The sequence below is a fragment of the Micromys minutus genome (assembly GCF_963924665.1).
Source record: "Micromys minutus genome assembly, chromosome: 5".
NCBI classification, from domain to species: domain Eukaryota; kingdom Metazoa; phylum Chordata; class Mammalia; order Rodentia; family Muridae; genus Micromys; species Micromys minutus.
The window spans coordinates 87,320,386-87,347,057 of record NC_137974.1 but is presented as its reverse complement, the minus strand read 5'-3'; the positions used below and the strand labels follow the sequence as shown (position 1 = coordinate 87,347,057).

Below are 26,672 nucleotides of genomic sequence, written 5' to 3'. Positions count from 1 at the left end.
TGAAAGACAGTTGTCACTACACAAGTGTGCTCTACTGGCACCTTAACAGAATCATCCAACAAAGTGAGTACCTGTACGAGGCACCAGTTAGTTATTTAAAGGACAGAAATAATTTTTAAGATTAGTTTTCATGGTTTCTATCACCAAGAATACTTCATAAAAATCACTTGAGAAATTATAAAACTGCTAAGACAGATTCACCACTTTCTTTTAAATATGAGTTTCAAACACACTTCTGACAACATGCAACAGGAACAGGAACTGTTCCAGACTGGGAAGGACCCGAGCTTAGGAAAGTTTCCAAGACCACTGCCTGGAAAGAAGACTAGACCTAAGCTCTGCAGGTACATCTACACCTTATCAAAGTGGATGGGCTTACCCAAAGAATGCTGAATAACACTAATGACTGGACAAATGTTAGGTAAAGCTACAATGAGACATAAGCAAGCAGGTACCAACTGCTAGTTATAGACAGAGAATAAACAATGCTTACACAGTGTGGGAGAAATGCTGCTAGGTGGAAACTCCTTAACCATATGACTCAGCAACACACCTCTGTGCTTACTAAAAAGAAATAAAATCAGGAAATTAAAAAACATTTTCACTCTCATGTTTAATATGAGTCACAATAGCCAATATAATAACCAGTGTCCAGTAATAGATAAAATGGATAAAGAGAATATGAAAATGTATGGTGAACTACAATTCAGCCTTGGAAATTATGGCAATATACACCACTTTCATTCAGTCATAAAAAGGAATATATTCTATTTGTACAACAACATGCAAGAGACTAGAGACATTATGTTCACTGAAATAAAACATGCAGAAGGATAAATATTACTTGATCTCACTTGTATCTAGATCAGGCCAGTAAGATGGATCAACAGGTAAATGTAGATGTTTCCAAGCCTCAGTTTAGTCCCTGGAACCATGATGGAAAGAGGAAAATGATTCCTTCCTAGAAGTTGTCCTGTGGCCTCCTCTCATGAGCTATGGCATGCACATAAGTAAACAAATACATTTTATCTGATAGAAGTTGCCAACAGAGTAACATTTACCAAAGGCTGGGGCCAGTAGAAACAAAAAGGAGGGAAACTTACATGAATATTAAATCATAAAGAAAAGCTTGTGTCCGGCTATGGGGTGACTGTACATAACAATACATAGTATACTTCAAAAAGAAAAGAAGAAAGAGAAGGAGGAAGAAAGTCTAGAAGTGCGGGGGGGGGGGGGGGGGGCGGGGGGGGGGCCTGGAGCCTGGGAAGATGGCCCAGTGGGTAAAAGGACTTGCTGCCAAGCCTGACAACCTCAGTGTGATCCCTGGAACTTACTCTGCAAGAGTAGAGCGGACTGACCTCCTAACACTGTCCTCAGACCTTCACACAAATGCACACACAAAAATAAATTTGGGAGGAAAAATACAACAAAGGATTAAACAATGTTTTCATCACAAAGAAATATTTTAGCAGATGTATTTACCTGATTCAAACATTATACAATTAACACATATATCAAACAAGCATCACAGAATTCTCCACAGACATAATTTTACATGCCTGTTTTTTTTTTTAAAAAAAATGAAAAGAAATATTTATTCCCTTAAGACTTATATAACTGAACCATTTCCTAAACTTACTTCAAATTTTGGTTCAATAAATTTAAAAAAATAAAAGGAAAGAAATTCACATTATGTGGAAAGACTGAAAATTAGGTCTATCCCTGCTGGCTACCCTGTCTCTTACTGCAAACAGAAAATGGTAGAGGAGACAATACACTAGGTTTTTTTTTTTCCTTAAGCTTTCCAACTTCCAACACAGAAAATACTGTCTTCTCTTTTTACCTTCATCACCAAAGACAGGAGCCTTCTACTGTTTGTCCTTCCTGGTTTGTGTTTTCACACATGAACTGAGCACTCTTACACTTCACTTTACTTGTGGGAGTATAACTTAGTATAGGGCCCTGCAACTGGAGGAGCTCTCCTGGAGCAGAAGTGAGGTCAAGACATGTTCAAATCCCAAAACCTCATTTGAGAGCAGCAGGAGTCAGGACTGCTCTTTTTCTCTTTCTGGGCATACCCTATATATGACCTGCACCTTTGCCACCCATGAAGTAGTCAAGTCATCTGGTAGCCAAATCAGAGGTTTAACTTCCTCTCTCCATATAAGGACATGTCCAGCAAGCACCTGGAATTCCTCTTCATGCAAATAAAGCATTCTCAGCACCTCGGCACTAGCCAATAATGTACACTCACCCAGAAAACCTCTACCAACTCCAAAAGGTCTATGTAAGTCCTTGTTACCCTCAATAAAACTGAAAACCATCTTAGAGAGAGAAGGCAGTTTCTCAACACCAGCCACAGTCCTGCAGAACCACCTGCCCTGCTAAGCTTCATTCCTTGGAGTCTAGACTGGTGCACAATGGTGCCTGGACACCCTGAGGGCAGAAGAAAACCAGGCCGACATATAATCATCTTTATATAGCTATAGGCTAGTTATGAGCAAAACAAAAAGACTCATACTTGAATGTTATTATAGTTTGTAACGTTGTATAGCTGAAAGACCATGTGTTCTACTAACCATTAAAGAATTCAAGTACCATTGTCTCTGTAACTCTAACTGGTTAATTTTAAAGCATTTCACTAAAAATTATCAACAAATCAAAACCACTAATATTTACTCCAAACCTACTGATAAAAAATTTAAGTTCTAAGAGTAATAACTTCATAATGCCACAGTGAATGTCAAGTTTGTCTAGTAAATACTGATCTTTTTACCAAAACAACTCTTTTAGACACAAACAAACTTTTTTTTTTTTGAGGGTAGTACGGGAGATTGAACTTGGGACCTCATAAGTTCAATAAGTTCTACCACAAAGCTACATCCCCAATAGCACCACAGAAAGCTTCTGTCTAATTATTACCTTGTTATATATTAGCATATTTTCAAATGGCCCTGTTTACATTCATTGCCATCTGGATTCTCACATCTGTTTCTATATTCCAACTGTCGCAGTATGTTATTTGGGCTGGAGCGTGAGAAATAATGTCTTATATTTTCATGTAAGTGAGAAAGACAAAGGTATTTTGTTTGCCATTTCGTAGAATTATGAGCATTCTTGGTTTCTTAAGGATTACTGAACTCTAAAATAATAAAAATTAAGAATCTACCTACTCACATTAAAACCCCACCCTTGTCATTAAACACCCACTAAACTATGTTTATCCTCAAAGTGCTGAAACTTCACTATCAATGACAAGTTAACAGCCAGGCAGTGAAGGCTCACAAGTTTAATCCCAGCACTAGGAGAGCAGAGGAGGTAGGTAATATCTAGGAATTCAAGGCCAGCCTGGTCTACAGAGTGAGTTCCAGTATAGCCAAGACTATTACAGAGAAACCCTATCTCAAACACACACACACACAAAACCAAAAAAAAAAAAAAAAAAAAAAAAAAAAAACCAAAAAAAACAAAAATCATACGTTTTTCATCAGAGATGCTTTACAAATAAAGCAGCAAATACAAATTTTTAACATTCTATTTTTAGACTGGAGACAGCTTAACAGTTCCTTCTCTAGAGAACCCAGTTCCATACACCTGCAGCACACTTGTTGGGGGCTCAAAAGTTCCTGCAGCTCCAGGAGATCTGAGGCCATCACAGGTACCTACCTGCACACATGACACATCACACACACACACACACACACACACACACACACACACACACCACACTGTCTTTTAAATTTTTTTGTCTACTTTCTGCTAGGCATGGGGTTGTATATCTTTAATCCCAGTATTTGGGAGCGGAGGAAGGCAAGATCACTGTGAATTTGAGGCTAGCCTGATCAACTTCCAGGCCAGCTGGAACCACAAAATAAGACTCTGCTTCAAAAAATAGAATAAAATTCTACTTTTCCACTCAAAAGTTTGAATTTTATGTTATTTAAGATTTATTTATTCATTATATATAAGTTCACTGTTGCTGTCTTCAGACACACCAGAAGAGGGCACCATATTTCATTACAGATGGTTTTGAGCCACCATGTTGTTGCCAGAATTTGAACTCAGGACCACTGGAGGAGCAAGCAGTCAGTTCTCTTAATCACTGAGCCATCTCTCCAGCCCAAGCTTGAATTTCATAATTTTAACAGAAGTGAACTGTTTTCTTTGAAGTGGTAGTTGTGTTTTATTGTTGAGAAAATGTCAGATGCTGTTATGAATAACTAGACTGTCAGTCATCCTATCAGGTAGAACTGACATTCTATGAATAAAGTGAGGCTTGGCTCAAGATTAAAGCAAACAGGAGTGTCAACACTGTAAAGGGGACTTCTGAACAATGTAACAACAAAGTATCCTTCCTCCAGAGCAGATGAGCAGCCACCAAACTCAAGATGCTCAGTGCAGGCTTTAGAGCAGTGCTGCCCTGCTTTGTCTGAATCCCAGCCCTCTTTAATTGGTTGGTTGGTTGGTTTGTTTTGGAGGCTTACTGGAGGGAAGTGGGAGACAGGGTTTTGCTATATACATCACTGGCTGGCCTAGTACTCAAAAATATGTAGTCCATGCCTCTGACAGCAATGATTCTGCTGCCTCAGCTTCTCAGGTTCTGAGATTACAAACTTGCACCACCACATCCAGCTTTCAACAACTTGAAGTCACTGAACTCTGCTGTTATATGAGACAGAAAAACAGAATTGACAACTGGCATTCAACCACAGTTGACAAGATTTCAAAAATTAAGGGCCTTTACAGCATTCCTGCCAGAGACCGCAACGGCTCTGACTCAGAAGGCAGTTCCTAAACATCAAGTTACATTCATTATTTTTCAACACTCAGACTTAAGTGTTGGATGTACTGTGGTGATTAAGTTATCTAAGTGATCATTCAAGTTCCATCATCTGTCTGGCTTTAACTGCACAACCACAGAAGGTACTCTATGCATCCATGAGGTTCTCTTCTGCTGATCCATCAGCCACCTAGATAAGAAGGCAAGTGGATAACACTGAACAATGGATGTTACACTTCTGGATGATTCTTATGGTCATCCCTATTCTTTAATTCCACACGCATGTATGCATGAGAGATTTCTCAAACTCTGAACTTTCCCTGACTCCACTCCCTAGTGAGGTTACAATTGCACCACCACATGACTCAAGTCCTCAAATCTTACCAGCTGAGCTACTTCCTCAGCCCTATGGGTAGGGTTTTCATTTGTTAGTGTTACAGTAACCTCTTCAACCGGAATAAACTCATTCAATGAAAATACAACTCAGTAACTAAGAATACAAGCTGCACACCTAGATTGTGCAGATCGACCACTACACTACTCTGTTCCCCAGCTATGAGATCCTTTATAACTTGCAGTTTCTCCAAGCTACATGTTCCAGCTCCATCTTCTTCTCCTTCTTCTTCCTCATCTGTTTTTTTAATGGAGTGTTGCTTTCACTGTACAATATTTTCCATAATATTGTATCAAAATGACATCAAGAAATTTATAACTTGGGGAGTCGAACATGCACAAATTCATTCAAAGAAATTATACTATTTTATTCTTCTTACTTTTTATCACTTAAAACTCTTGTATCTTCAAAACCTCCAAGGAGAATCAGAATAAGCTTGGGAACTTTGCTTACAGCTTACATTCTCCCCTGGCCTTTACAGCAGTTGAATGTCAATGGCCATCCTAAGATAAGAGTAAGTATACTGTGGGGGGAGCCGTAGGATGTGCAGGCAATATTATTTTGTATGCCTGGCACCTCTTCCTTATTCTGTAAACAGCCCATCTACAATGTGTTTGGGGGAATTCTTTCTTAATTCTAGCTATGCAGTATGGATCAGCTTCAATCATATCCCAGGATGTTAAGTCAAACCCCTGGCCATTAAATACAGTACAAGCATGTCTCAAACCAAGCTCAGTTAGATTCCTCTAACGGTTGCTCAATTAGAACTAAAGAAAGAAAACCAGATGGTTGAACAGAAAAGTTAATGGTATACCTGGAAGTTGCTAGTAACTTGCCACTAAGTCATGGGGAGAAAAATGTATTTGGAAGAATGGCAACATCATGGATAAACAACCATGGCTCAGAACCTGGAGACCACTCACAGTACATAGGGTCCCTGCTACAATCCTCCTAATGCTAAGTGAATAAATCCATTCTGTAGTTCACTTTCAGAAACCAGGAAATTCTTTGACATAATTTACTCATGAATGAGTTCCTAGTACTTAGTAAGTCATCTGACAGTATGAAAACAGGATGTGGGGGAACAAATAAATATAAAAAAATATTGATTATATCTAGAAATCATAAGGAAAGGTGGCAAATACAATTTAGAAGAAAGATAAAGCACACACCAGTCTCAGCAAAGAGATAATGAACTGAGCATACTGAATATCTATAACCCCAGCACTTGAGGCAAAATATCACAGGTTTAAAGCCAACAAGGGTTATCCTGTGAGATCCTTTCTCCAAAAGAAGGAAAGAAACAGAGGGAAAATGTGAAGATAAAATATGGGACCAGTGACACAATGTGAAGAGGTAGAAGAGAACATAAAGGGTTTTCTTGTGGTCTGTGAGCTAACAAAACCTTAGGGGCGAACACACACACAGAGAGAGAGAGAGAGAGGGAGGGAGGGAGGGAGGGAGGGAGGGAGGGAGGGAGGGAGGGAGGGACAGACAGACAGGGGGGGCGGGGGGGGGGCGCGTAATCCACAGCTTTGTGCTAGATGCTAGATCTTAAAAGAGGTCACAAGCAAGCAAGTGAGGAAGAAGCCTTAGGAGAAGAGCTATCTCCACATAAAGGAAGTTTTTTGCTCCAAGGGGTCGGCTGCAGTGTTTGTGTTCTAGTACCAAGAGGTTCTTAGGGCAAGACCCCAGCTGTTATCACCAAGTGTTCTTCCTGGTGCAGGGTGTTGTCAAAAGAAGAAGATCACTCCTCCAGCTGAGTCAGCTTCTCCTACCACACTGACTCAAATGTAATGTTCACGCCTGTCTTACTCCCAAACTTTCTTCCACCTACTCATCTAAGCCTCAATTTTCTTCAAGTTTTGCTATTGTTTTTACTCTGTAATTACTTTGTCCAGATCACTCTAATCTGGGTCTCTGGATACCTTGAAACTACAATAATGTGATATAAATGTGAACTTTTCTAAGAAAGGAGCAAGCACAGAATTTTCATAATGTTTCAAGTCTTCTGATGTTTTGAATACACAACCAAATAAAAATCTAAGAATTACTCCTCTTTCCTGTTTTAATTAAGTAGGAAGATTTGACAGGAAATAGGACAGTAGGAAGCAAAAACACAAGATACCATTCAGAAAGGAAAGAGGATTTTGTTTAATCTCACTTCAGTTGGTTTATAAACCAAAATCAATCAAATGAACAACAAAAAAAGCATTCTTGACTTTGTTACTCTGAAATTTCACTAAAGTTCCACCCACGTGAGATATAGTGTGAATAGAATCAACTCATCCAGAAGTTAGCAATACCCTTCTGAGATTATTACAGGTCTCTTCTTCCATCTTACCCTCCTCCCCAATCTTTTCTATGAACAAAGGGGTATTAGAGACAATGAAAGAGAATTAAACTGTCAATCACATAAATTCAGAGGTGTAGTTAAAAAACAATGGAAAAATTCATTAAGAAAATACTAAAAGCAGCTATTTGGTTATTCTTGATCCAGACTGCACTTTTACTTTCATATAGGCAGGCATCATTAAAGGACTAAGACAATTATCAGTTTCATACATTTCGATTTTTACTGTGAATATTTTATCTCTTTAGTTATTTAAAACTAATGCTATGATGATTGGGAAGATGGCCCAGTGGATAAGGGCACTTCCACAGTCCCCAGGACCCACACAGTGGAAGGAGCGAACCAATTACCTCCAAGTTGTCCTCTGCCCTCCATATGTGCCACAGCACAAGGGTATTCATCCTTGTCCCACCACAGCGTGCTCGAGCACGCACGCACCCACGCACGCGCGCGCGCACACACACACACACACACATACACACACACACACACTTTGAAAGGGTCATGATTCACTGGCTGAGAAATGCTAAACACAGATTTAGGGAAACTTCTTTAAAGCATTGAAGCAAAAGGATTTAACATTAATTTAAAAAAAAATTCAACTAGCTTGAAAAATCACATCCCTCATTCATTTTAAACCAAAATTCTACTTGTATAATAGTTTAACAGTTTCATTCTGGAATGAAACTCTTTTTTGAACAAACTCATTCTTAGATCTATAGTATTTCAGTCTTCTTCCTAATGAGACTTAGTCATTATTTCTCCTGGCATTTTGTCAGCCTTCCTGGTGAAGTCTACTTTAATGCTTAAGACTGGAAAGACTGATTAAACAATATAAGTATTAGTAAGAGTGTGGGATGGGAGACATGGGGACTAAGGTATGAATTTTTACCGTTATTTTTTTCTTGTTTTGAGGCAAGTTCTTCTACATAGTGCTCTGGATGAACCTGCATATAGACCAGGCCAGAGCTGAACTTGCAGAAACTTCTCCTGCTTCTGATGTACCACCAGGGCTTCTGTTCTGATTTTTCAAGTTTCATTTTCATTTCTTCCATTAGTGTGAACTTTGAAAAGACCTAAACCTATGGAAGACACTGAACTAGGTATATGTCTCTATGAGTGTTGCTGTAAGGGCTATCCAGTTGGGTCTCCCAGCCTTGACCTTTGTGATTTGATGGCAGTGATAAGGGCCTTGCATATGTTAAGCACCTACTGAGCCACTAAGCACCTATTCTTTGTAGTATGAATTGTATGATTTTATCTTAATTCAAATTTTGGAGTCTCTACAATCAATTACAACTTCTTCCTCCAATTCCCATCTAACATTCTTCTTTAAAGGTAGTGTTTATCAGGTAGACAAAACAGCTTAGTGGCTAATGGCACTTGCACAAGGCCTAACAACCAGGGGTCCATCCCCAGGATCTACATGATGGAAAGAATTACTACAAGTTGTCCTGTGATCTCCACATGCAGCACATCCACACAATAAGTAACTAAGTAACAGTGCTCCTATGTGGAAAGCTTTTGGTGCCACTGGACAGTTGGCAGCAGGAATTTTGACATCACCAGGACAAAGAAGTAAAGTCAAAAGGCAGAAATCTGACTCTGGCCCTAAACTCTCAGATGATTGAAACAATGAGCCAAGAAATTGGAATTTCACCAAGGAATCTCAGGCTGAGAGAAGGAAAAGACAAAAGCCTAGCGGCCAATCAGAGGAGAGAGTTGTCTCCAAGGAAGAGATTACACACAATCCTACCAACTAGTCAGACCACCAGACATGAGACACTGAAACAGAGGATTAAGGAAAGTGGCCCAGATTAAGAACATTTACAATTGGAAGCTCAGGGCAGAACATTTACAACAGAAGCTCAGGGCAAAACATTTACATATGTGGCTCAGGGAAGGCTCAGAGGATGTAGGTGTGGCAGTCCCTTTTTGTCTCTGGTCTCTCCATCTAGCCCCCAAAAAGATGTTTACAGGATTTCAGATTATTGACTTGCTTGTTCCTTGACTCAGAACTGATGTTATCTTTCTGCACGGAATTAAAGAGGTTTAAAAGAGAACTGAATAAAAAGACTTCAGCTTCAGAACTGGCTGAAGTCATGTTATAGATTTGTCTAATTTTGCCTTTTTTTCTTTTAATCCTTGATCCTGCCCTGGGGAACCCGTAGTTTGACCCAGCTGGCCTTGGACAAGAGGCTCTGCAACATAAGGCCTCCAGTACACAGGATACAGTGAAAGACACCACGGAAAAGGAAGCACATACAGATGAAAGTTTGGGCCAGTAGTGAATAAACCTTGTAAAAAGGTAGAAGGTAATAGTAAAATGTCTTTTGTGTATGTGCTTATAGATAAGCTAAAAATTCAGAGGAGCAAAAATAAGTCTCATAGGAGATTTAAGTCCCTTTTTTTAAAAGATTTATTTATTTATTTATTTTAAGTACACTGTAACTGTCTTCAGACACACCAGAAGAAGGCATCAGATCTCATTACAGATGGTTGTGAGCCACCATGTGGTTGCTGGGATTTGAACTATGGCCCTCTGGAAGAACAGTCAGTGCTCTTAACCATTGAGCCATCTCTCCATTATGATTTAAGACTTTGTACACAGATTAAAAGTAGTTTAATTGGACGAGAGAGAGAGAGAGAGAGAGAGAGAGAGAGAGAGAGAGAGAGAGAGAGAATGATTTCAGGAAAAGTCCTCTCCCTTGTCTGAGATGGTTTGGCGAAAGAGAAGAAAAATGAACTTAAACTGTTACAGAGCTCTCCTAGAGACAGGAGGTCAGGAGACATCCTGACTCTCTGTTTCCCACTAGAGAAATGTTTAGTTCTGGGTCCCTTAGGAAGGATATCAGGGTCCATTTGGCACATCTAGTTCTCTTCTCTCTCATGTATTGTTTGTCTACTGACACATGAATTTGTCCATGTGTGTCAGTTTGAGTCTGTGTGTTGATTTGTGTTTCATGTTCAAAAGAAGTAACGGTTAAAATGTTATATGCTGGTTGTTCACCCCTTGATTTAGTTTTAACTTGTGTCAAAAAGGGTAAAAATAAAAAAATAAAAGTAGAAAGCAGGCCTTTGGAGCCCTGCAACTGAAGTTACTAGTCTAGCTCAGCTGAAGACCTGCTAGGAGCTGAATGTATGCACAAGACGCTCTTAAAGGTGCCAGCAGCTTCTCAGCTTAGAGCTGTTCACTGTTTCTCCCAGAAAAATCTCTGACTGTGTTTACTGAGTTCAGCAAGTGACAAGGTGCAATTCTCAAAATTACAGCTAGAAAAGGTGGAAATTTTATGTTTTAAATATGTAAGATGTGTGGTCACTTCATATTTGCTTTGACTGGTTTTAAATGTATAAATATGTTCTACATGTCTTGGTTGTAGATTATTGGCTTATAAGTAATTGGGTATGATTAAAATTTTATAACATTGGTAACAAAAGGTTTGTTTAAAACTAGCACTAATACCTCTGAATTGGGCTGTGTTTTATGTAATAAGATAGGATTTAGGACAGTGTCTCTTTGAGGTATTGGCAGCTGCACTGTTGTGCATTTGTGTGTGGGAACTTGCAGCCAAACTTTGTAGCATAAAGATGATGCACTTGGTGTTGATTTTGAAAAGACTGTGTTGTTTGCTGGAGGTTGAATTTTGCTTTCTAAAGTTGTGGTTGTGCTCTGGTTTACAAGGGAAACTTGAAGATTGTGGTGAAACTGCTGGTGTTCCATTGGCTAAAGTTTGTAGTTTAATCACAGGCTCAAGATTTTAACTAACACATATTTGTAATTAAGAAAAACACCAAGCAGGTAGAGATTGTTGCTGGCTTTGTGAAGTGTGGATGAGGCTGTGGAACTTATGGGAGCATCGCAACATAACTTACCTACTTCAGCTGCCATTCCAAAGAATCATAGATTTAAAAGATTGTTTTTATACTATTCCTTTGCATCTTCATGATTTAAAGGGTTTGCATTTGGCGTGTCTGCTTGTGGTTTTGAAAAGCCTTTGAGGCAATGGATGTCTTTGGACCATTCTGTCTCAGGAAATGGCTGATGGTCCTGTATTGTGTCGGAGATTTGCTGCTGCTTCAACAGCAGAAAGTTGGGACTTGGAATCCTTCAATGTATATTGTTGTGGGTGATATTGTTGGCTGATGCCTCTGAAGGAGATATACTACAGGTTTTTGCTCTTATACAATGAGATTTACGATTTTGGAGTGGTTGTTGCTCCAGAAAAGGATCCAAATAATTGGGTTATCAGTCATCTTTGTCAGATTGTGGCATAGAAAATCAATAAAGATAATTTACTTACTATGATTTTCAAAAGTTGTCAGGAGATGTCAATTGGCTAAGGCCTCGCCTTAAGATCACCACAGGAGGTCTTAAACCTCTGCCTGTTATTCTCAAGAAGGATCCAAATCCTAGTTCTCCTCTACAGTTAACTGAAGGATGAAAAGTTATGCAGAAAGTATAGGAAGCAATTAGTTAATAACAGATACATTATAAAGATGTATGATCAACTGTTGGCTGTTTGTGTTTTTTGCTTTGCACCCACATCAGTCTTTTGACAAAAGGGATCATTAATGTGGATTCATCTTTCTTCCTCTAACTCCCTATTATGAATCTATTGCTATATCAATACAGAATTGTAGGATAGAATCATGAAAATATTTTGGAAAGAACCTGAGGAAATATTATTCCTTGTTCCAAACAGCAATTAAATTGGTTATTACAAAATACTGATATTTTGCCTATTGCATGTGCAAACTGTTCAGGCAAAATTGATAAAAGACATGTTGTTAAAATTCTTTTCTCTATGCAGGCTTTTACATTTCCTGTAAACTTATGCACACACAGTCCGTTAAGAATGCACTTACTATGTTTACAGATGGCTCATCTAATGAGAATGCAGCATATGTAATTGGGTCATATGTTCATCCTCTTGAGTTCCCCCCTGCTGCAGCATAGATTATTGGACTACATGCTGTAGCCACTGTTTTTAGATATTAAAAAATTAAAACTTTAATCTATATGCTGATAGCCAATATAGCTTATGGTTTGCAATTGCTTTAAAATGTCCCTTTTTTGGATACTGCTAATTCTCAAATTTTTAAATTCTTTATACAAATGCAACTTAAGAGAATGTACTGTCCCATACTTTACAGGATATTTCAGAGATACTAGATTGTCTAGATCCCTTAGTAAAGGCAATGCCACAGCAGATTTGTATACCAAGCAGATTACAATCTCATTCTTTACTATCAAAACTGTAATGGCCTAAAACAACAATTTGATATTTTTAGACAATGCATGTCAAACTGTAAAGATTTGTCCTGAATCTCCTCAATTTCTACCTGTAGAACATAATGGTCTTAATCCTCAAGGACTTATACCTAACCAATTATGGCAAGAGGTTTAAAAGAGGACTGAATAAAAGACTTCACTTCAGCCTCAGAACTGGCTGAAGTCATGTTATATAGATTTGTCTAATTGTCTTTTTTTCTTTCAATCCTCGGGCCTGCCCTGGGAAACCCATTGTTTGACTGAGTTGGCCTCAGACACTCCTACAATACTAATACTGTTTTCTAAATAGAAACAAGGAGCATGCATCTAGGTCTCTTAATTTTTCCTTTAAGCCTGTGTTCATAGTTTAGCATATCTGCTAAACAACAGGTATACCAGACACTACACTAAGCACCTTATACACTCAGATAATTAAGTATTACCTGGGGATTACAGAGTTGTGGTAGAAGGAGAAAGCAGTGACAACTAAGATGAGCACAGCACAGGGAAACCACATTAGAATGGAAGCTTAGCATGAAAGAAGGACTATAGAAGCCAGCAATACACTAGGTTAAGAGACCAAAATGACCGGAGAAATGACTCAGCATTTAAGGGTTATGATGCTTGGTCCCTAGTGCCATTCAGATGACTACAGTTCCAGGGGGATACAATGACCTCTTATGACCTCCACAGGCATGCCCACACATAAATGTATTTTTTCCTATTTCCCATTTGGTACAACTCTAAATTCTGATATTAATAGATGACACGGATCCACAAATTCTCTGACAGAAAGACAGACAGAACAGTGACATGGGGAAAGTGAGTTCTGTTCCTTTACTTTTGGTTTCCTACATTCAAGATTGGAAAGGAAGAAGTCAGCAACACCAACAGCCATAGTAAGACCAAAAAGTCCCTCAAACAAAATCCCTGCCCTGTCAGGCAGAGGCCAAAAAAGAGACATTCTAGCTCAATGAAAGCTTTCATATATAAACTCTGCTCCAGGCAAATACCATTAAGGAGGGAAAAATAAAACTCTGCCTCACCCCACCTTACCAATAATGTCTAAATAGACAAAGACTTCTACACTCACCAGGCTATCACAAAGTACCCTAACCACTGCCAGACTAGTGTCAGAAAGTCAGAGGAAGGAACCAGATAATCACTGCAGATCAGTAAGTAATAAGGCATCTAGCCCACCACACACAGAGACAAGTCCTTTCCAGCTGCTCCCCCCACTCCTTGCTAGAAAGAAGGCCTTGTAGAGAACAGAATTCTTACTAGCACCAGAAGTAATGAAAGTCTCAGGGCCAAATATCATGGTATATCAAAACCACACAGGTATCACCAGTCGGGACATAGCCATCAAACTACCTTCTTCACCCAGTAATAGTAAGGAAATGTCTGATACCAGAGTAGGCAGCTAACCCAGAAGGGCTGTGGATGTTGCTCACTGACAAAAGTGTTTACCTAGCATCTGCAAGGCCCTGGGTTTTGATCCCCAGTTCTGCAAAACTAAATAAAAATTAAAAATAAATAAATAAATACATGTGTGATCACTTGACATACTCAAGAAGAGAGACCCCCGATTGAGGAACTGACTCCATTAAGATTAACCTATGGACATGTCAGTGGAGCATTCTCTTAATTCCTAATTGGTGTAGAAGGGCCCAGCCCACTATGAGCAATGTCCTCTCTAGTTAGGTAGGCCTGGGTTGTGTAAGGATAACTGAGCAAGCCAGAGGAAACAAGCCAGGCAGTCCTCCTTCCCCTATGGTTTCTGCTTTAAACTACTGCTTTGAGTTCCTGCCTTGGCTTCCCTTGATAATGGGGGGAACCAGTTTCTTTCTCAAGTTACTTTTGATCATAGTGCTTTAGCAAAGGAACAAAACGCTATCGGAACAATATACATATGAAGAGAAATAGAAACAGACACCTTAGAACTGAAACCCATCGAAACAACTAAGAGAATATTACAGACGTGAGAATGGGGTGACAGAAAGATGAAGACCCCAGTTCAAGCATTTGCTTTTGTGACGGAATCTGGCTGTGCAGCCCAGACTGACCTCAGATTCCAGGTCATCCTACCAACAATTACCCAATTCCATCAAAAAAAAAAAGAAGATTAAAAAAAAAACCAGCCCCAGGTACCTATGAAACTGTAGCAAATGATCCAACATTCATTCATATCATCAGAATCTTAGAGGGTCGGGGGAGGTAATGTGTGTGTGAAGGACTGAAAAAATTGTAGAATATCAAAAACTTACCAAGCTTGGGGAGAGGGAAGCCTGTAGAAGCAAACTACAAACAGGATAAACTTCACAGAGATCCGCTCTAAAATCACCACAGTCAAAATGAAACACAAGAAAAAGATGAAAGCAGTTACAAGGAAAACAAGTAAGAGAAAGCTGAAAAGAAAATTGACTTCTCACCAAAAACATAAAAGCCAGAAGATACAGTGTTTTTGAAAACTGACTAAAAAAGAAAAGCTACCCGGAATTGTGTATTTATAAAAAACAAATGAAAAAACATTCTTCGGGAGAAATCAAAACATCCTCAATTGACAGAAAACTTAGAATTTTCCTGAAGTGAATAATTAAGCTGCTGGTTCTCTGGGCAACATGGAAATGATGGGAAGAGGAACCTGGAGGTCAAGAAGAAAGAATGCAGTGCACCTCTAGACTGTCTATGCTGTGCTTAAGAGTCGCAACATAAACAATACAGTATGAGGGCTTCTCTTGTTCCAAACACAGTTACAAATGGCAGAATAAACTCATGGTTTACTCACAGTGGCCACATGATGCCAGCAGAATGACAAATCGTGCTGGTATATACAAAGACTGGAGCAAACACTAAAACTACACAAACATCAGGGACAAAACAAAGCATCCGAAAGAGAATTCTGGAAAATGCCATAGGAAAGAGACAAAATCAGAAAGAAATGTAAAATGGCAGACTTGAAGGTTAGCTATCAAAGATTGGCAAAAAAAAAAAAAAAAAAAAAAACAAAAAAAACAGGCCTACCTATATGTTTCTATAAGAAGAGATACAGTAGATCTCACAGCAAAGAAAATTTCCAGAAACAGATGAATATTTATAAAGACGGCAAATGTGCACAAAAGTATAACAATCTGGGGAAGTGTATATGACAAAAGTGACACTGAAAATCTATGAGCTAAGTAGAAGGACTTGAGACAGACCCACCTACCAACAGGAAGCAAGACCACAGAAACTCAACACCATCAAACCTGAGGGCTCAGGAAAATATACACCAACAACATAGTATAATACACTATTTTAGTGTCTACAGAACTCATACCAAGAACATTGTTTTAAAAACTACCCAGGTATGAAGGAATCAAACCATATGACAGTAATACAAAAGTGGAAAAAAATAAATCTCCAAACACTTGGAAACTAAACAAGATACATCTCCAAAGATACCATGAGCATGTTTACAAATCAAGTTTTAAGTGTTTTAAATGCACTGAGTTCAACAGTCTGAAGACAAACACAGCACACTTGCTGTAGAAAGAAAGGCAAAGCAGAGCTGGGGGAGACATATGCAAGTGTTCGTATTGGGAAATGGGAAAGAAGCAAAGCAATTAGCAAAGCTTCCTGGAGGAAGAGCCTGGAGCAGAATAGGGACATACCAATGATGACTGTAGCTAGGCATGGTGAGAAGTGCCTTAATTTTCCTAGAATAGCTGGGAGTTCAAGGTCATTTTACTACAGTTTACACAGTTCAAAGCCAAACTGGGCTACAAAAAGGCCTGTTTCAATAAACAACAACAACAAAACAAAAGATGATGATGATGATTAAGAAGAAGAGAAGGAAGAAGCAGCAGCAGCATCAACAACAAATTATTAAATGAAAAGCAGGATCAATGCAATAATCTATAAAGACACAGTACCTAGCGAAACGGCAATAAAAGAACACTGCCAGGATAGACTTGACAACTTCAATGAAACTAACCTGATCTCCCCACAATGAAGCATAACTTTTAATACCCCAATGACTATTTTAAGAAATATTCTTTATTTTTTGGATGAAAAGTAATTAACCCAACAAGGGCTCATATGCACTGAGTCTTCCATTTGAACTAACTAGCCAATCTAACTGTGAAGTTCAGCTCCCGCCAGGATGCACTGCAATCACCACCTACATCAGGTATAAAAATATAGAAACCATCTTTCCAAGTATGATTCCTAGCCACACTGGGCTCTGCTGCAACATTTTCTACAAAGAGACATTGGCTTGCCAAACTACATTTACTTTTTCCTGTGTCCCTTTGTCCCATACCAAGATTTATTTCTAACATTATTAATGAAAACAAACATGATACCCAAGAGGATTTGGAGGAAAATACTATCAAAACTACACATGCTCTCTTTAAGTACAAAAGAGGAAGTACTTTCCTGCTCATTTTTTTTTGATATTCTGATTAATGAACAACAGGATCAAACACACCACACACACACACACACACACACACACACACACACACCAAAAGCAACATCTTTTTAGTACAAATGCAAAAGAAAACTTAACATAAGATCACTGACCAGTTACATCATTCATGCGACCAGGACCAAAATTAGTATTATAGAAAGAATGGCCCATGTTCAAAAATCAACAAATATATTAATAAGCAAAATGGCAACAAAATGCAAAATGGCTCATTGGATGTTCTTGTCACAAGAGCCTAACTACCTAATTTGATCCCTAAAACAACAGCAGAACATCCAGTTGTTCTGACCTCTACATGCATACTCTACTCAACACACATGCTAATTTAAAAAAAATTTTTTTAACTCACAATCTTATCAACTTCCAATTCTAGTCCTAATTTGCAGAAAATGTCAAAGTCATCACTCTCTTAACATCAAGACAAAAACAAAAGTCAGGCAATTCATGATTTCCTGCACCCATCAGACAACCAAGATCTCATGATAAAACTACTTTCCCAACATTTGAAGAGGTAAAACCTGAGTTGCAGAGGAGATGCAGTTAAACAGAATTATAGCATTATAAACTGATTAAAACACCTAACTGAATCATTTTGAAATAATGCGCACACTATAAGGACTAGCGTCTGTGAGAAACCATGGATTTTGGTGGAGTTTATTTCCAAGGTGGAGCTATTTCTTAAGTAGCTTTCACAAAAAGACAAAAGTTAAGCCAGTGACCTTAAGTCTAAGTACTCCCTGCTAATAAAAAACTGCTGTCTAAGAAAAACAAACAATCAAACTTCAGCAGAATTTATGCAACCTGGAGAAAATATTCCCCAAACTCCAATGCCCTCTGAAAAGGCTTCTGGTCTCCCTTAAGGTAAAGGGTAAAATGAAGAAACTAGGGAAATTCACAGCCCAACAGCAAACAGTATAAGACTGAGATTTAACCACAGGATTACAGAATACTTGTGACACCTCCCCACTGTGGGCTTCAGTGGACCACAGAGGAAAGAACTCAAGAAGTACATAAAGAGGGAGCTGTTAGAAGAAACTAGGCATAAAGCCACACACTTGTGATCCTAGTACTTGGGAGAGGGAAGCAAGAGGAAGTTAAAGGCCAGTCTTGAACATTTGAGGGCAGTGTGGGTTACAGAGACTATCTTAAAAGAAAAAAAGGAAGGAAGGAGAGAAAGAAAGAGAAAGAGAGGGAGAGAGAGAGAACGAGAGGGGGGGGGAGGAAGAAACATCCCCCCCAAAAATATCCCCAAAGCAACAAAGCCAAAACTACAGATATTAAATTTCAAGCATCTGGTATGTGCAACTACAATAAACATTCAACAAACCAATTTCTGGCTAAATTTGCCTAACACCTTATATTATAGGCCTACTAATTTAATTCAGTTACTATTACTTGATACATATCTGACTTAAATCGGAAGGCTTGCTAAAAGATAACAAAACACAGTAACAGAAGCAAGTAACACAATCAAACTTGGACACAGTACAGACACTAGAATTACCAGACTGGAGACGTAAGATATGGGAAGCAGAGGCAGACGGAGCTCTATGAGCTTAAGGACAGACTGGTGGACAGAGTGAGCTCCAGGACAGCCAAGGCTACACAGGGAAACCCTGTCTCAAGGAAAAAAAATCCTACTAAAGAATCAAATCCAAGAAAAAAATTAAAAAACTGTCACAGAAACTGACTTTTCCAAGGCCACCATCAGTCCTTCAGTGGCTCTGACAGAAAAGGTAACAGTGACCTAAGTCCAGGGAGTCCCTGCTAATACAAGGAGCAGACTGAACATGGCTGCAGGTAGACCTGGCTTGAGCATACGTCAATACGAGTTCCCCAAACTAAAAAGGGGCAAGGACCAAAAAACCTACACTACACACAAGCACATCATATTTAAGCTACAAAAACCAAAGATGAAAGGAAATTGTGAAAGACAGAGGAAAAACACTTTAGAGAGGAAAAAAGAATTATACTTCTCTCCAGAAACCAGGCTAACAAAAAACATTTGAAACAAAAACAAAACAAAATTAAAAAAAAAAAAAAACAGAATTCTAAAAACCTAAATCAACATGAAGCATAAATACTTTCTTATTAAATCTCATCTTAATTATGTACATCTGTATCTGTGTGTAGGTATGTGCATGAAGTATAGGTGCCCAGAGAGACCAGAGCTGTCATACCTGAGTGGAGTTACAAATGGTTGTGAGCTACTTGATAACACTCTAGAAAATGAACTGGGATCCTCTGCAAAATCAATATTCATTTGTACCTGTTCCACCATTCTCCAGCCCATAACCTTTTTCTTTTTTCACTGTGAAGAATTTTAGCTCTGAGTTCAATCCTCAGCAATGAGGAGAATAAGAAAAGCAGAAGTAGATATGACTCCCTAAATTGCTCTACAGCCTCAAAAACAATTTATGCCAAGATCCCAGCCAGTTTATTTGTCAAAGTTGAGGAGCTAATCCTAATATTGATACAGATGTTGAAGGAACCAGGAAAGATATAACTCTTAGAAAAGAACAAATGAAGAAAGCTAACACTTTACAATTTTAAATGGCTACAAAACAAGAGCAATCAAGACTACCCTTACAAGTGTAAAGGTGTGTATAAATTAACAGGCAGACACTAAATATCCAGAAACACATCAGTTTGTCTATGGTAAATAGATTTCCAACAAGGGTGCAAGCCACCCAATGAAGCAAATGTCTTTAAGAAAACAAGACAGTCACTTTTAAAAGGGAATTGGAGGCCAGACATCATAGTCCATGCCTTTAATCTCAACATTCAGGAGGCAGAGGCAGGCAGATTTCTGAGCCTGAGGTCAGCCTGGTCTACTAAACAAGTTCCACAACGGCCAGGGCTACACAGAGAAAGCCCTCTGTCTTCAAGGGTTTAAAACAGAAAGGAAACTGGATGCTTACTTCATACTGTACATAAAAAGTAACTCAGTAATTACAAACTTCACTATATAGGTGTCAGGAGAAGGCCAGAGTCCATCATCATGAACTCTTGGATATGACAACAAAAGTACCAGCAACTACTGTTTTCCCAGAGCATCATCACCTACCAGAAAATCCAGATTCTGAAACTGCAAGCCAGTATATTTGTGCAAACCAAGTGTTTAAAGTACACCCAACCTTGTGATGTATGTACTTATGAAGATACAAACACACACACACACACACACACACACACACACACACACACACACACACACACAGACCCCTCCTGATTCTGTTTCTTCAGATATACCTACAATTGCTGTCTTGAGCTCCTACACTTGAAAACAAAGCTTGATGCACACAGAGAACCAATAAACTAAAGTTCATCAAAATAAAACACTGGTTCTGGGAAAGACCTAATCAAAAGGATGGAAAGCCACTCAACAGTATAAAATCTTTGCAAGCCTCTGACAAATGACTTTGTATTCTGGACTATTAACTCTCAAACAGTCTATCTAAATGGGAAGTGGTAAAGGGGCTGAGGAGATGACTCAGTAGACAAGGGAAAGGAGTAATGAAGCAATACGGGAAAAGCAGTTACAGACCTTTACTAAAATGAAGGAAATACAAACCTAAATTCCGGGAAAAATGGCTCAGCAGGTAAAAGTGCTGACAACACAAACCTAATGATGACTAGAGTTTGAATCCTTTGAGCCTTTGTAAAAAGCTGGATGCACCAGAGGTGGTGGCCTATGCCTTTCTTTAATCCCAGCACTTGGGAGGCAGAGGCAGATGAATATGAGTTTGAGGCCAGCCTGGTCTACAGAGTGAGTTCCAAGACAGCCAAGAATACCTAAAACAGAGACAGAAAAACCCTGTCTCCACAAAAACAAACAAAAGGCTAGATGTAGCAGCAGTATCTTATGCCAGCACACTCCTAGGGCAAAGTGGGAAGCAGAGACAAGAGAATCCCTCAGAAGTTCACAGGCCAGCTAGCCTGGAAAACACAGTGCAGAAGTAAACAAGAGGCCATGCCTTAAAAACAAGGTGTAAGGCAAGCAAAGCAGCTGAGGAGGTTGTCTTCTTACTTGCAAGTTGGTACCATATACACAAACACACACATACACACTCTGGATGTATATATGTGTGTGTGTGTGTGTGTGTGTATGTATAAATATACACACACACACGTACACACCTATGTATATATATATGTATGTATGTATGCACACACACACATATATACACATGTAGACATATATATTAAATGCTGATAGAAAAGACTTAGCAGTGAATCTGAAGCCACAAATGTAACAAGCATCATGTTTTGCAGAGGGTCATGAAAAAGTATAAAGAGCATACATTTTAATAGAAATGTTTAAAATGTTTACAAGAACTGTTTGCACTATACAAGGAGAAAGGCAACTGCCAACACAGATGCTTCAACGATGGGAATAAAAGTAAAAATAATGACAATCACAGTAGCAAAAGTGGTTTACTGAAAACCTGTTAACAGACAACAATCAAGGTATTCCCTCACTAATCCTCAAATCCTGTTACTCACACTCCTGTACAGCGTCTCCCACAGAAAAGAGGGATGAGCTGCATGATCAACAGGATATGACAGTGGGATCTCCAGGAGCAGGAACTGAAGATCTACTGTTCCTTCCACGCTCTCACTCCTTGACTGCTCATTCTGGGGAAGTCTACTTGCTACATTCCAAAACAACTGTGGAGAGATTTAACTAGCAACACTGTAAGCAAGGTATTACAAGTAACTCCCAATTGCAGCTTGGCTAGCCTAAGACTGCAGCATCAGGAGACCCCAAGCTTCTATTAATGCACTGACCCACAAAAGCAGGGGAAGCTGTAAATTTGGTAGTTAATTAAGCAGCAATAGATGCCTAATGCCCTTATCTATGTGCCTCAATATCCCTGTGACTACTCCTTCACTCGGGTTAAGGATCTTTACCCTCAGGACCAGGGAGGCGGCTCAGCAGTTAAGAGTTCTTGCAAACCAAAGTTTGGTTCCTAGAACAAACATGGTGGCTCACAACCATTTAGAACTCCAGTTCCAGGAAATCTGCCACCTTCTCTTCTGACCTCTGCAGACACCAGGCATACATATGGTACACATAACATGCAGATAAAACACTCATACATGTAACATAAATGAAATATCCTTAGAGTTAGGATGTAGCTCTGTGGTAGAATGCCTAGTATACATGAAAGCCCAAGGTTTACCCTAAGCATTACAAAATGAGTAAAATAAAACAAATCCTCCTGTGCCCAATTGTCACACAGCTGGCAAATGCTGGAATCAGATAAAAATGAAAGCTGGCATTACTGACTACTATGCAAATGTGTTCCCTATTTCTATACCACAGCTTCTTTGTGGGTTTTTTTTTTTTTTTGGGGGGGGGGACTTATTTTCTGCTGTTAAGTATAAAGCAAAGTGATCTGATAAGACTAGAGCAAAGTACAAGTGAATCAGCAAAAAGAAGAAAATGCAAAATATCCGAGACCATTGCCATGGAGAGCTAAGAGCCTGCCAATGAATTCTTTATAAGACTTTCAAACAGTGCTAGGCCCATGCGAGATCAGGAGCCATGAACTCCCAGTGCAGGAAACTTAAGATGATTATAACCAAAAGAACAGAGGATTGCTTGTGAACATGAATATAAAATACAATTTTAGCTCTGAAACAATTATAGCTGGGTGAAATAGAAAACACATCTTTCCCAAGGCCTTTTGGTTCCGTAAGAAACTACATACACAAACATTTCAGAAATATCTCTCTCCATACATGCATGTCTATATATATGTAAACATACACACATATTTTAAAGACAGGGTCTCACTATGTAGCTCTGGCTGGTATGAAATTTGCTATTTAGACCATCCTGGCTTCAACTCAGAGATCTGCCGACCTCTGGCTCCTGAGTGCTAGGACTAAAGGTGTGCCTCAGCAGACACTACATAGTCTACACCAGAGTATCCCACAAAAACTGAGGATCCCACAGAAGACGGTATTAGTGCTACTTCATGCCTTGATCTCAAACACTGGAAGTTTTGCTACAGAATCATCTCTTTCCCTATAACCTCCCAAAAATACTAAAAACACCTTACAGAATTAGACAATACCTAAGAGCAGCCTAATTAACTGACTTAACCTGAATAATTTTATTACAAGAGTTAAGAGTTTATCTCTGCAGTGAAGCACTTTCCTATTAAGCCCAAGACCTAGAGTTAAGTTCCCAGCACAAAACAAACAACAAAGAAAAAGGTGTTAAAGGGAGAAAGGGAGGTTCTATTCATCACAAACAACAAACAAAAAAACAAAACAAAAAATAAAACAAAAAACTCAGAGTGGAAGAGAACACAACTTCAGACCAAATAGAGGTTTTTAAATTTTTTAAACTAAAGATAAAAAATTTACTTAAAAATCAGAACTGCCCAAATACATGAGCAATTTCATACATGTGCTTTTAAATGACTTCATTTGAAAAACAAACTAGCATATAGAATCTGAAAAGAAAGCTAGGGAGGAAAAAGTTAAGACCAAAGCTGTAACACCATTCTCTCCTGGCCAGTACTGAAAGCCGTCAAGGGAAAATGACATAAGCATGCAACTGGAAATACAAGTATTCATCCCATACTGCATGGTGCTCCAGGGAGTTTCAATAAGCAAGTTAGCCACTAATATGCCAGTGGCATCTTTCCCATACACCCACATTTACAACTAAGTGCTTGCTAGCAACAAGACAAAATACACAACCAGAAAACAAAGCACATCTTCTCCTAAAGAATCACCTACTGCCATAGGAAGCGCCTCCTTACTAATGCACATCAGTAGGGAGGAAAAGCATCTTCAGGCTCAAGGTAGCTCTTGTCCCACATGGATGTAAGAATTATGAATACCTTCAAATATTTCCAAACTCTGATTTATAAGCAGATTAATAACAGGGAGGGGGAGAAAGAATGATGATTATAAAACTCTGTTCACTTTTTCTCTGGTTTAATTTTGGGGAACTGGGATATAAGAATAAAATACCCCATAGGGATTCCCTATGAATGTCACAGCTACTTCACATTAATTTTTTCTGCTCTTTAAATCAGGATAGACTTCATGTGATCTGAACATATGAAGCAAAACAACCAAATTCGTAACACTATGGCTTTAATTAAAACATTGATTTTATTTAGGAAAGCTCGTATTTCACAGGCCTTTTCTCTTACCCTCATCTGCTCAGTGGAGCTGCTGCTAAGCTCATCTCCAGACTCGGAATCCTGGTGTGTTCTTTCGGAGCCTTCTCCAGCTGAGTCACACGACTGTTCCTGAGAGAAGCTAGTCTTCTCTATGTCCAAGAATTCGGGCCCGGGAAAATGACCAAATAAGCGTGTCCTATTCTGGCTGGAAACTTTAGGAGAATGTGAGTCACTGTTAAACTTTCCGTTATTATGGGTCGCATCCAGGCTTAGGTTGAAACTCTGGCCTGAATTATAATTGGATCCAAAATTCTGATTGGCATCACGAATAAGACTTGGTCCTTGAACAGATGACGATGGTTTTCCAAAACTTGAAAGCTCAGGCATTTTGTTCACATTCTCTGTGGATCTCTGGAGATGTATACTCTGCACCGTCTTCATAGAGCTATTTGGCAGTCCTGCGGTCTGCTTCACAGGCGGCATCAGCGCTTTGCGAGTGACCTCCTTGACATACTGTGCTGGCACATAGAACGCTTTAGAGTTCTCATCAGGTCTGACTTGCCACCAGTCATCATTGGTCTTCTTCACCAGGAGGTAGCGTTCCCCTTGTCTGATCACAATCTTCCTGTCCTTTGCTTCATACTCATAATCATACTCCACCTCAATATACGCTTGTCCTGCAGCAATCTTCCCACTTCTCTCAGCCATTTCTACTCAGTAATACTCAACACAGACAGCATGCCACATTATGCCTTGTGCCTTGCTGCATTAACATAACACTATTATGTAAGTGGAGAAAGAATAAAGAAAAAAGAATAATGTAAACTAAATTTGATACTCATAAACATTATATACCATTTAAAAATCATTACCTTCGAATCTTAAGCTCCACAAAGTAAACATGTCTAGTAACACATGCATCAACCTACATTTAAGACATTTTCATTCTAATTCTTCAGTTTTTTACAATCCAAGAGGGCAGAGTAAGCGCTGTTGTATAAACTGTGTCCCACAGAAGGTACAGACAAGTCCTCACCTCAGGACTTGTAAAGATGGTCTTATCTGAAAATAATGGTCTTTGAAGGTGGAAAAATGAAGGCAGGGTCACTGTGGAGGTTTGAATTAAAATGCCCCTCCTCCCAGGCACATAGGAAGGCAGTATTTTGGAGGAGGTGTGGCCTTATTAAAGGAATTGCGTCACTGGAGGGTTGGCTTTGGTTTCAGAAGCTTAGGCTCAATGGCTCACTCTCTGCCAATGCAGATGTAGAACTCTCAGCTCCCTCTCCAGCACCATGTCTGCCTGTGTGCCACCATGCTGTCAGCCATGATGATAATGCACTAAACTTCTGAACTGTAAACCAGCACCAATTAAATGTTTTCCTTTACAGGAGCTGCTGTGGTCATGATGTCTCTTCACAGCAATAAAAACCCTAAGAAAGGCAGTCATATTTGATAAGAGTGACCCTATAGTCCTCATGTATTTTTTTGTTATGTGTACTGTATGGTGTGTATGCTCTTTTATATGTTTTTTATGTGTGTTTGAGCACATATGTGGTGCATGTCTATGTGTGGCTCAAGGTGTCTCCCTCTATTACTTTACAGGATAGTTCACTAAACACAGAGGTTTGGCTAGTCTAACTGGCCAGCTTGCTCTGAGAATCCTGTCTATACCGTCCATGTGCTAGAATTATAGGCAGGCTGCTACCTAACCAGCATTACCTGAGGGCTAGGGACCTGAACTCTAGTCCTTAGGGTTGTATAGCAAGTACTTTACCAGATAAGCCATGTCTCCAATCCTCTAGCTGTGCCCCCTCCCATGTCTTTAAAAATAAAGAAGACAGATTTAGAAACGGGGGAAGAGGGATAGGGATATAGGCAGTGTGCTTGTCTAGCATGCATGAAGGCCTGGATTCAATCCCTAGCACCGTATCAACAAGGCATGGTTACCTAAATCTGTAATTCTAGCACTTGGAAGGTGGAGGCAGAGGACCTTTAAGTTCAAGTCCATTCTGTCAGGTTCCAAAGAAACCCAAAACAAGGCTCACTCAGTACCTGTGGCTCCGCCCAGCACTTCTTATCCCAGCCCCTATCTTAACCCTCTCCAGCTCAGCGGCTGGGCTCCCCTTCCTTCACCCAGCTTCCCATTCCTATATAAACCTGCTACTTTGGCCACAGGCTCTCTTAGTCAGCTTGCCCTCTCTTTTCTTCTTTCTTCCTCTCACCTCTCTCTTCTCATAGCCCAGTTCAGTCT

The 26,672-nt window shown here is 39.3% G+C and overlaps 1 protein-coding gene across 7 annotated transcripts in view; it reads right to left on the bottom strand.

Annotated features, from left to right (window-relative positions):
• ARHGAP12 (Rho GTPase activating protein 12) overlaps positions 1 to 26,672 on the bottom strand; it is a 90,256-nt gene that overhangs the window by 49,030 nt on the left and 14,554 nt on the right. For all 7 annotated transcript variants that reach the window (XM_080916847.1, XM_080916848.1, XM_080916849.1 and 4 more), the window contains exon 3: positions 24,452 to 25,200. In XM_080916847.1, the coding sequence (XP_080772973.1) occupies positions 24,452 to 25,129 (678 nt within the window). In that variant the 5' untranslated portion in view covers positions 25,130 to 25,200. The remainder of the gene's footprint in view (positions 1 to 24,451; positions 25,201 to 26,672) is intronic.